Source organism: Ahaetulla prasina, chromosome 1, assembly GCF_028640845.1.
Source record: "Ahaetulla prasina isolate Xishuangbanna chromosome 1, ASM2864084v1, whole genome shotgun sequence".
Taxonomy (NCBI): domain Eukaryota; kingdom Metazoa; phylum Chordata; class Lepidosauria; order Squamata; family Colubridae; genus Ahaetulla; species Ahaetulla prasina.
This window is the reverse complement of record NC_080539.1, coordinates 296,631,016-296,643,515: the sequence shown is the minus strand read 5'-3', so window position 1 is coordinate 296,643,515 and position 12,500 is coordinate 296,631,016. Positions and strand designations below refer to the sequence as shown.

At 34.6% G+C, this 12,500-nt stretch overlaps 1 protein-coding gene across 2 annotated transcripts in view; it reads left to right on the top strand.

Annotated features, from left to right (window-relative positions):
* Positions 1 to 12,500, top strand: part of ARFGAP2 (ADP ribosylation factor GTPase activating protein 2) — a 24,875-nt gene that overhangs the window by 203 nt on the left and 12,172 nt on the right. For both annotated transcript variants that reach the window (XM_058161791.1, XM_058161792.1), the window contains exons 1-7: positions 1 to 117; positions 474 to 592; positions 5,929 to 6,001; positions 6,271 to 6,402; positions 6,494 to 6,574; positions 8,165 to 8,267; positions 9,324 to 9,380. The exon at positions 1 to 117 is cut by the window's left edge. In XM_058161791.1, coding sequence (XP_058017774.1) covers positions 46 to 117; positions 474 to 592; positions 5,929 to 6,001; positions 6,271 to 6,402; positions 6,494 to 6,574; positions 8,165 to 8,267; positions 9,324 to 9,380 — 637 coding nt within the window. In that variant the 5' untranslated portion in view covers positions 1 to 45. The remainder of the gene's footprint in view (positions 118 to 473; positions 593 to 5,928; positions 6,002 to 6,270; positions 6,403 to 6,493; positions 6,575 to 8,164; positions 8,268 to 9,323; positions 9,381 to 12,500) is intronic.

Genomic DNA, 12,500 nt, shown 5'->3' with positions numbered 1-12,500 from the left:
TGTGACCGGCTGCCGAGCACCTGTGAATGCTGGGAGAAAGAAAACATGGCGGCCGGGCCCAGCCGTGTGGAAATTCAGACCCTTTTCAAGCGTCTGCGAGCTGCGCCAGCCAATAAGGTACTTGACGGTGAAGCTTGTGGGCTTTGCGCTCGAGGGTTGTTGTCCGGATCACAAGACGTTTCAGAGCGGAATTGATCCGGCTTTTCTCCCGTATATCGCTCCGTCCTCGCCGGTAACCACTCGACTCCGCACCCGATTGCGGCGAGCCTGAAGGGAGAGAGGAGCCTCCGAAGTCGAGGGGTTGTCGCGTAGCGGTCCGGCATCAGAATACCGTGGCGGCTGCTGAGGGGAAACGAGGGGTTGCCTGGGGTGACGGATTCGGTTGAAGACCTCACGAGACGCCGCCTCCATTTCTGGGAGATCCGTTTAATTTGACATTTACCCTTTGTTTTGTTTTGTTTTGTTTTTTGTAGTCCTGTTTCGACTGCGGGGCAAAGAACCCGAGCTGGGCCAGTATCACCTACGGGGTCTTTCTTTGTATCGACTGTTCCGGAATCCACCGCTCGCTGGGCGTTCATGTCAGCTTCATCCGGTAAAGTCGGGTTTGGATGCGGGTTAAAATAGTTATCAAGGGCTGCTTAGATCACGGGTCTCCAACCTTGGTCACTTTAAGCCTGGAGGACTTCAACTCCCAGAATTCCCCAGCCAGCTTTGCTGGCTGGGGAATTCTGGGAATTGAAGTCCGCCAGGCTTAAAGTGGCCAAGGTTGGAGACCTGTGGCTTAGATGATGGGTTAGCATTCCACAATTTGCCTGATTACATAAGTAAATGATTTATTTATTTTTGTATCGAGCAGATCTATCTTAATAGACTCTCACAAGGACAATTGAGTTTTATTTTCCTTATGTGTATAGAGTCCTTTGCATATTTTCAAGTCGAATTATTTAATAATTTATGTTTGACAGATGATCAAGGACTGCTGACCTGATATTATCTTATTTTCCAAATCCTAACCTACTGGTATTAAATAACTGTATCAATGTATACATTCTTGAGTGTATTAGCGTACTTTTCTAAAAACCACATTATTTTCTATTCTGAAATTTTGCTGTCTTAAAAATAGAACTTAAAACTTAGAATAAATTTATCGACATTTTAAATGTACGCTAATCAACATACATTAAAATGAAATTTCATTGCATACAGCTCTCAAAGGGTCACTGCCTCCAATATACATTAAATAAACATGACTAAATAAATAAATTCAAAATTATGCATATTACTCACATACCCACATATGCAAGATGGCATCATTCTGACACTTTATATTGTATCTTTGAGATCCAGTTTGGGATAGGGGTTAAGGCATCAGCACCTCCTGCCTGAGGCATAAAGCCAGTCACGGTTTCTCAGTCCTATAAAGAATGAGGCAAAGCAAACCATCCTGAAATCTTGCTTAGAAAACTTGCAGGGGCTCATCCAGGCTGTCGTCAGGAATCCAACAATCACTCAGAGAAAAAAAAAATCTTTCTTCTGAGCTCTGAATAACTGACCCTAGAAAATGGTCTGAATAGTTTAATCATTCCTTTTACTCTCAATCTTGCCTATACCTCATTGAACATTATGGCTAAATGCTACTTAGAGAGTCTGCTTTATTTATCTTCAGATTCTTTTCAGTGATCAGGCTCTTTTTGACTTCTGTGGACAAATTATTTGGAGTCTTTGAATTTGTATAACAGTGCAGGCTATATATGGCTTAGTTATGCACAACCGATTAGCAAACCATAGATGCCTCCAACCTTGACTTATTTGATGATGTATATGATAGAGTTCTGAATTGCTTGTCATCGTCATCACCCCTTGTTTGAATAATATGGTGGAGTGGCTCAGTGGCTAAGACGCTGAGCTTGTCGATCAAAAGATCGGCAGTTCAGTGGTTTGAATCCCTAGTGCCACATAACGGGTTGAGCTCCCATTACTTGTCCCAGCTTCTGCCAACCTAGCAAGTTTGAAAGCACGTTAAAAATGCAAGCAGAAAAATAGGGACCACCTTTGGTGGGAAGGTAACAGCGTTCAGTGCACCTTTGGCCGGCCACATGACCACGGAGATGTCTTCGGACAACACTTACTCTTTGGCTTTGAGATGAGCACCATCCTCTAGAGTCAGGAACGATTAGCACATATGTGCGCGGGGAACCTTTAACTTTTTACCTTAATTAATTAATTAATTAATTAATTATTTATTAAGTATTAATTAATTAATTAATTAATTAATTAATTAATTAATTAATTAATTAATTAATTAATTAATTAATTAATTAATTAATTAATTAATTAATTAATTAATTAATTAATTAATTAATTAATTAATTAATTAATTAATTAATTAATTAATTAATTAATTAATTAATTAATTAATTAATTAATTAATTAATTAATTAATTAATTAATTAATTAATTAATTAATTAATTAATTAATTAATTAATTAATTAATTAATTAATTAATTAATTAATTAATTAATTAATTAATTAATTAATTAATTAATTAATTAATTAATTAATTAATTAATTAATTAATTAATTAATTAATTAATTAATTAATTAATTAATTAATTAATTAATTAATTAATTAATTAATTAATTAATTAATTAATTAATTAATTAATTAATTAATTAATTAATTAATTAATTAATTAATTAATTAATTAATTAATTAATTAATTAATTAATTAATTAATTAATTAATTAATTAATTAATTAATTAATTAATTAATTAATTAATTAATTAATTAATTAATTAATTAATTAATTAATTAATTAATTAATTAATTAATTAATTAATTAATTAATTAATTAATTAATTAATTAATTAATTAATTAATTAATTAATTAATTAATTAATTAATTAATTAATTAATTAATTAATTAATTAATTAATTAATTAATTAATTAATTAATTAATTAATTAATTAATTAATTAATTAATTAATTAATTAATTAATTAATTAATTAATTAATTAATTAATTAATTAATTAATTAATTAATTAATTAATTAATTAATTAATTAATTAATTAATTAATTAATTAATTAATTAATTAATTAATTAATTAATTAATTAATTAATTAATTAATTAATTAATTAATTAATTAATTAATTAATTAATTAATTAATTAATTAATTAATTAATTAATTAATTAATTAATTAATTAATTAATTAATTAATTAATTAATTAATTAATTAATTAATTAATTAATTAATTAATTAATTAATTAATTAATTAATTAATTAATTAATTAATTAATTAATTAATTAATTAATTAATTAATTAATTAATTAATTAATTAATTAATTAATTAATTAATTAATTAATTAATTAATTAATTAATTAATTAATTAATTAATTAATTAATTAATTAATTAATTAATTAATTAATTAATTAATTAATTAATTAATTAATTAATTAATTAATTAATTAATTAATTAATTAATTAATTAATTAATTAATTAATTAATTAATTAATTAATTAATTAATTAATTAATTAATTAATTAATTAATTAATTAATTAATTAATTAATTAATTAATTAATTAATTAATTAATTAATTAATTAATTAATTAATTAATTAATTAATTAATTAATTAATTAATTAATTAATTAATTAATTAATTAATTAATTAATTAATTAATTAATTAATTAATTAATTAATTAATTAATTAATTAATTAATTAATTAATTAATTAATTAATTAATTAATTAATTAATTAATTAATTAATTAATTAATTAATTAATTAATTAATTAATTAATTAATTAATTAATTAATTAATTAATTAATTAATTAATTAATTAATTAATTAATTAATTAATTATTTTATTTATTAATTAATTAATTAATTAATTAATTAATTAATTAATTAATTTTTATGCCACCCTTCTCCCGAAGGGCTCAGGGCGGTTCACAGCCAAATAAAACCACAATGAATAAATACAGAATAAAAACAATAATTAAAAAACTTATTAAATATGGCCCCAAATTTAAAATACATTTAGAACAATAAAACCCACTTTAAAATTTAAAACCGAATAATAAAAACTTCTAAAAATCCTATGCCAGTCCTGCTCGAATAAATAAAAACATCTTCAGCTCGCGGCGGAAGGTTCGAAGGTCAGGAAGTTGACGAAGTCCTGGGGGAAGTTCGTTCCAGAGGGTGGGAGCCCCCACAGAGAAGGCCCTTCCCCTGGGGGCCACCAGCCAACATTGCTAGGCTGACGGTACTCTGAGGAGTCCCTCTCTGTGAGAGCGCACGGGTCGGTGGGAGGCAAACGGTGGCAGTAGGCGGTCCCGTAAGTAACCCGGTCCTAAGCCATGGAGCGCTTTAAAGGTGGTAACCAACATCTTGAAGTGCACCCGAAAGACCACAGGCAGCCAGTGCAGCTTGCGCAGGAGTGGTGTTACATGGGAGCCACGAGTGGCTCTCTCTATCATCCACGCAGTTGCATTCTAAACGAACTGGAGCCTTCGGGTGCTCTTCAAGGGGAGCCCCATGTAGAGAGCATTGCAGTAGTCCAGGTGAGAGGTCACAAGAGTATGAGTGACTGTGCACAAGGCGTCCCAGTCAAGGAAGGGGCACAACTGGCGAATCAGGTGAACCTGATAAAAAGCTCTCCTGGAGACGGTCGTCAAATGTTCTTCAAAGGACAACGGCCCATCCAGGAGAACGCCTAAGCTGCACACCCTGTCCATAGGGGCCAGTGACTCTTCCCCAACAGTCAGCTGCAGCCGCCGGCATCCACAGCCACTCCGTCTTAAATGTGCATTTTGTTTTTTCTCTTTGTTATAACATCTCATTTCAATATATTTGTGAAGTTGAAAAATTAGAGACCTACTCACAGAAGATTGTTAAGAGAGTGTTAACAAAAGTGTTAAATTATTTATATTGCAGTATTACAGTAGTTTATAGTGTGGGTTTAAAGAATCACAGGTTCTGCCAGTGTATTGATTCAGCAGCCCTATCCAGTATAAGCAATGAAGAGGAATGCTGCAGGTTGTAATTCAGAACCATCAACAGTCACAAATTCCCTGCCCTGTGTGTTTGAAATGTTATAAAATGAATTGACTAGGTGCTCACAGATGTTTTCTGATGGGCACACAGTACATCTGTCTTAGGAGCCCTTCATAGGATTTCTATTAAGTTCTGTGTACAATTTAAACAGCTGGTTTTAGCCTATAAGCCTCTTTATTGGCCCCAGGTTACCCTCAGGACTTCATATTTTCACTGATCAATCCAATAGTGCCAGGAGAAGCAGGTGCCTATATCCTATTTAGAAGAGATCGAGGTATATGTGAAACCTGGCAGCATTGCTTTTCTGTGATAGGGATTGCCCTTTGGAATGGTCTCCCATTGAGGGGTTGTTTATGAGCAACATTATTTACCTTCTAGAAAAAAAGAGCTTTGGGGGGCACTACATCAGGCCATTGGGTTTGTTTTTGGTTTTTTGATGTTTCTGATATATTTTTTGTATTCTTGCATTTTTGCAAGCTTTTGTTTTGTTTTGTTATTTTTGCAAGCTTTTGTTTTGTTTTGTTATTGCAAAACAATAAAAAAGGCAGCATTCCCTAAATCAAGCATCCTGGATAGTCAGACTGGTAGTGCCAATGGCTCTGGAAGACACAATTTGGGGAAAGCTGATATAATAAGGTGATCTTTATCTTCTTGGCAAATTGATTAAAAGCTTGGAATGTGCTAGCTTTTTCCTGTCTGTTGTGTGTAAGTACCGTACTAAGAGAAATGAAACTCGTATTTTTTGACAGGACAACAGATTATATTGTGACAGAAGGGCATTTTGGCTTTTAGAAATCGTTGACATCTGTGTGGTGAATTTGTATATAATATATAATGCCAATCTTGTCCCCTTGTAGGTCTACAGAACTTGACTCCAACTGGAGCTGGTTTCAGTTGAGATGTATGCAAGTGGGTAGCAATGCCAATGCGGTAAGGACCAGTTGAAATTATATTCTGTGATTATTTAGGGCATTAGATTTTATTAATTGTTCCTTTTTCTAGAGAATGCTATGATTGGGTACCTGGTGAATAACTTTGTGAATAGTTATTAACAATTTTTAAAAATTACATGGTAATTTTTTTCAATATTTCTGGATCATCTAACACCGTTGTAGCTCAACCACTACATATCTACAGCATTTCTGGAAATATCTACATTTCAGTTTGTTGTTTTTCAATTATATTTGCTCTGTTTTCAGACAGCTTTTTTCTGCCAGCATGGCTGTACCACTTCGGATGCCCCTGCCAAGTATAATAGCCGTGCTGCTCACATGTACCGAGAGAAGATCCAGCAACTGGCAAGTGCTGCCATGGCCAAATATGGAAATGATGTAAGGACCAATAAGTCTGTGCACTGTTGGGGGCGATGGGAAATTATAAGACTTGCTATAAAAATCCATAGATGATCCTCTCCATTTTTAGCTCCTGATTGATGGCCTGAGTGGGATTCCTGGCCACTCTCTGGAAAGGAATGATGCTGATTTTTTCTCGGAACATACACAGGTGTGTTGAGCCAACTTGAATTGCGCTTTTCAGTTGCAGATCTTCTTTGTAGGATAGTCTGATGCAGGGGTCTCCAACCTTGGCAATTTTAAGACTTGTGGACTTCAACTCCCAGAATACTTCAGCCAGCAAAGCTTAAAGTTGTCAAGGTTGGAGACCCCTGGTCTGATGCATTTCCTCAATACAGATAATCCTTGGTTAGCGACCACTCATTCAGCAACCATTTGAAGTTATGATAGGGAGAAGAAGGAGACTCACAGCCAATCTTTGAAGTTGTGGCTGTTACAGCATCCCACAGTCACGTCTTCACCATATTCAACCTTTACTGATAAACGAAGATAATGGAAAAACTGTTGTGATCCTGTGATGTCATGCTTAACAGCCACACAGGATTCACTTAACAACTGCAACTGGTCTGCCTTTGTGATACGATATGGTCATATTATATTTTTCCTGTATGATCATATCACTTAGTGAATGAGTCCCTGGGCCCTAGTTACAGTTGTTTAACACGACTACCTATATTGTACCTTTTAACTGAGTACTTTATGATGAGTACTTTAAATTACTAAACTGAGTAGTTTATGGTGAATCATTTGGATTGACAACCTGGTAAGAAATTGCCATTTTCAATTTTTTTTTTCATTGCAATTCTGAGTTGCCATCATATATTCATTTGTAATGAATCAGGATAGTGCTACAGACGATAATGCTGAACATAGTTGATCTTTTTCAAAGCTTTCCCCAGTTTGGTGGCTTCTAGATGTGTTGAAATTGTCAGAAATCCTGTGAGTTGAAGTCCCAGCAAATCTGTCAGGTAACAGATTGTAAAGGCTGCTCTCATTAAAAGAGCTGGAATTTTACACTATTCTTATATATGGAAAGCCTGTATTTTTTCACTGAAATACAAATTATTTGGATAATGCTTCTTAACAAAAGTTTCTATGTATTCTTTGTTCAAACTGAATATAATGCCCTTAGACTAGTTGATGTATGTTGTATCTTCCCTTTCTTGTGAATTTCTTAGAAGTGATTGGTTGGCTAGTATCAGAAATGGGGTATAATCCTTGACTTGTGACCACAATTGAGCCCAAAATTTCTGCTGTTAAGTGAGACAAGTAATTTTTTTTTCCATTTTACAAACTTTCTTGCCACAGTTGTTAAGTGAATCACTGTAGTTGCTATGTTAGTAACATGGTTGTTAAGTGAATCTGGCTTCCCAACTGACTGCTTGTCAGAAGATTGCAAAAGGTGATCACATGACCATGGGTATGCTGCCATAAGTCATAAGTTTAAAAAGCATTCATAAGTCACTTTTTTCTGTGCTGTTGTAACTTCAAAGGTCACTAAACGAACTGTTTTAAGTCAAGGACTGCCTGTGTATACCTCATGGCTGGAATATTTTTTCTTTGTGTTAGGGTCATAACTGATGACTGACAACTCTATTAGAATGGAACCTATCTTTAAGAACATAGTAATATTCACTGTCTACAATGTTGGAGAAATATGTGACTTATTAGGCCAGATCTTGTTTGAGTTATGAATTAATATAGTTGAGCCTTTCTAAGAACTGATTTGTTTTCTTTTAAGGTGTGTAATGACTGGGATGTGGGTAAGACGGAGCAGAGCACAATAGAGTCCACAGCAGAATTGGAAAAACCAGCAAAGCCATCTGAAAGTAATGAGGTTCCACGTAAGTACCAAAGCAGAAGCCAAATATCTAGTTTTTCTTTACATATTAAATATCTCCACTGGATAAAATGAACCTTGGTTGCTATTAAGCTTGATGATCAGCAGACAATCTATGTCATGCAGACTGTATATTTTGATACACCAAAACTATGTAATCAGTTCAGTGATACATGTAGTAGCTTTATTTTGTTTTTCTGAACTAAGCATTTTTTTCAGTTAAAGAGTATTACCTGTTTAAATAATTTAGAAGGTCTGTTTCCAATTTGATAAATGTATAGATATATGAAAGAAATATGTCTATTAATTGATAGGTGGATGTATTCATATACCTGGCTGAGATAATAGCTGGTTTTAATTATAGATTTTTGAGAAAGCAGGATCAAGCCAAAATTTGTAGATAAGCAAAGTTGTAATAGCATGTCAACTATTTTATGTTAATTACTTTCTTTTTTTAGTTACTTAGGAGCGTTAAAATTAGGAATATGCTAAAAACTATTAGCCCAATATCTCCATTTTCATGTTACATTAAGCCATAGTTACAGCCAGTAGAGTAACAATAAAACATATAGATTCAAACTGGTTTTTGCTGAATCGGTCATTTGCTGTAAGTGCCTCTCTGATAGGTTCCTCGGTTTATTTCAGTAGTTTCTTCATAGAATTGTGATGCTTTGGGATTTGTCTAATGCTTCTAGACCAGGAGTGTCAAACTGAAGGCTATGGCCTGCGGGGTACTTAGTTCTGGCCTGTGGGCCCACCCTGGAAACCAGGAAGGACCGGCCCGTGGTGCCTCTGCCGGCAAAAATGGAGCTTGGGGAAGCTGTGCGTGGCTCATCCAGGCTTCGTTTTCAGCTGCGACAGCCTCCTGCAGCCCTCTGCCAGCAAAAATGGAGCTCAGGGAGGCCAGCTCAAGTGATGTCGAGTTGGCCATGCCCCCACTGGCCACGTCCCCCCAGTTCCCCCGAGGTCAAACACAACCCTGATGCAGCCCTCAATGAAATCAAGTTTGACACCCCTGTTTTAGACCATCACAGTTTGGATATTTTTTTTTACTCTGTAGAGGATGACCAAGGTCCGTCTATTGAGTTATTGAGCACCTCTCCCAAAAGCTCCCTTGGTAAGTATACATATCTCCTCTGTTTTCCACAATGCAGAGTGCTGCTAGTGATACTTAGTTTCACTTCAGATGATTTGCACTGACCATAGATTTATTTATTTATTTATTTATTTATTTATTTATTTATTTATTTATTTATTTATTTTATTAAATTTTTATACCACCCTTCTCCCGAAGGACTCAGGGCGGTGTACAGCCAAGATAAAACACAGGAATATATACAAATTAAAACATTTAAAACCTAGCAAATTACAAAAAGGCTGATAATTAAAATTTAGTTTTAAAATTTTAGAAATATTAATAAAACCCCGAATTAAAATTTAACACTATTATGCCAGTCCCGCTTGAATAAATAGGTGTGTTTTTAGCTCACGACGGAAGGTCCGAAGATCAGGCACTTGACGTAAGCCAGGGGGAAGTTCGTTCCAGAGCGCCGGTGCCCCCACAGAGAAGGCCCTACTCCTGGGGGCCGCCAGCCGACACTGTTTGGCGGACGGCACCCTAAGGAGACCCTCTCTGTGAGAGCGTACGGGTCGGTGGGAGGCATAAGGTAACAGCAGGCGGTCTCGTAAGTACCCGGGTCCTAAGCCATGGAGCGCTTTAAAGGTGGTAACCAAAATCTTGAAGCGCACCCGGAAAACCACAGGAAGCCAGTGCAGGCTACGGAGTAGTGGTGTTACGTGGGAGCCACGAGCGGCTCCCGTTACCACTCGCGCAGCCGCATCCTGGACTAACTGTAGCCTCCGGGTGCACCTCAAGGGCAGCCCCATGTAGAGAGCATTGCAGTAATCCAACCTAGATGTAACCAGAGCGTGAGTGACCGTGCATAAGGCATCCCGGTCAAGGAAGGGACGCAACTGGCGGACAAAGCAAACTTGGTAAAAGGCCCTCCTGGAGACGGGCGCCAGATGTTCATCAAAGGACAGCCGTCCATCCAGGAGGACACCCAAGTTGCGAACCACCTCCTTTGGGGCCACTAACTCGCCTCCAACAGTCAGCTGCGGATGCAGCAGACTGTACCGGGGTGCCGGCATCCACAGCCACTCCGTCTTGGAGGGATTGAGCTTGAGTCTGTTTCTCCCCATCCAGACCCGTACAGCTTCCAGGCACCGGGACAGCACTTCGACCGCTTCGTTGGGGTGGTCCGGGGTGGAAATAGCTGGGATAGATTTATTTCAGAAATAGCTGGGATAGATTTATTTCAGAAATAGCTGGGATAGATTTATTTCAGAAATAGCTGGGATAGATTTATTTCAGAAATAGCTGGGATAGATTTATTTCAGAAATAGCTGGGATAGATTTATTTCAGAAATAGCTGGGATAGATTTATTTCAGAAATAGCTGGGATAGATTTATTTCAGAAATAGCTGGGATAGATTTATTTCAGAAATAGCTGGGATAGATTTATTTCAGAAATAGCTGGGATAGATTTATTTCAGAAATAGCTGGGATAGATTTATTTCAGAAATAGCTGGGATAGATTTATTTCAGAAATAGCTGGGATAGATTTATTTCAGAAATAGCTGGGATAGATTTATTTCAGAAATAGCTGGGATAGATTTATTTCAGAAATAGCTGGGATAGATTTATTTCAGAAATAGCTGGGATAGATTTATTTCAGAAATAGCTGGGATAGATTTATTTCAGAAATAGCTGGGATAGATTTATTTCAGAAATAGCTGGGATAGATTTATTTCAGAAATAGCTGGGATAGATTTATTTCAGAAATAGCTGGGATAGATTTATTTCAGAAATAGCTGGGATAGATTTATTTCAGAAATAGCTGGGATAGATTTATTTCAGAAATAGCTGGGATAGATTTATTTCAGAAATAGCTGGGATAGATTTATTTCAGAAATAGCTGGGATAGATTTATTTCAGAAATAGCTGGGATAGATTTATTTCAGAAATAGCTGGGATAGATTTATTTCAGAAATAGCTGGGATAGATTTATTTCAGAAATAGCTGGGATAGATTTATTTCAGAAATAGCTGGGATAGATTTATTTCAGAAATAGCTGGGATAGATTTATTTCAGAAATAGCTGGGATAGATTTATTTCAGAAATAGCTGGGATAGATTTATTTCAGAAATAGCTGGGATAGATTTATTTCAGAAATAGCTGGGATAGATTTATTTCAGAAATAGCTGGGATAGATTTATTTCAGAAATAGCTGGGATAGATTTATTTCAGAAATAGCTGGGATAGATTTATTTCAGAAATAGCTGGGATAGATTTATTTCAGAAATAGCTGGGATAGATTTATTTCAGAAATAGCTGGGATAGATTTATTTCAGAAATAGCTGGGATAGATTTATTTCAGAAATAGCTGGGATAGATTTATTTCAGAAATAGCTGGGATAGATTTATTTCAGAAATAGCTGGGATAGATTTATTTCAGAAATAGCTGGGATAGATTTATTTCAGAAATAGCTGGGATAGATTTATTTCAGAAATAGCTGGGATAGATTTATTTCAGAAATAGCTGGGATAGATTTATTTCAGAAATAGCTGGGATAGATTTATTTCAGAAATAGCTGGGATAGATTTATTTCAGAAATAGCTGGGATAGATTTATTTCAGAAATAGCTGGGATAGATTTATTTCAGAAATAGCTGGGATAGATTTATTTCAGAAATAGCTGGGATAGATTTATTTCAGAAATAGCTGGGATAGATTTATTTCAGAAATAGCTGGGATAGATTTATTTCAGAAATAGCTGGGATAGATTTATTTCAGAAATAGCTGGGATAGATTTATTTCAGAAATAGCTGGGATAGATTTATTTCAGAAATAGCTGGGATAGATTTATTTCAGAAATAGCTGGGATAGATTTATTTCAGAAATAGCTGGGATAGATTTATTTCAGAAATAGCTGGGATAGATTTATTTCAGAAATAGCTGGGATAGATTTATTTCAGAAATAGCTGGGATAGATTTATTTCAGAAATAGCTGGGATAGATTTATTTCAGAAATAGCTGGGATAGATTTATTTCAGAAATAGCTGGGATAGATTTATTTCAGAAATAGCTGGGATAGATTTATTTCAGAAATAGCTGGGATAGATTTATTTCAGAAATAGCTGGGATAGATTTATTTCAGAAATAGCTGGGATAGAT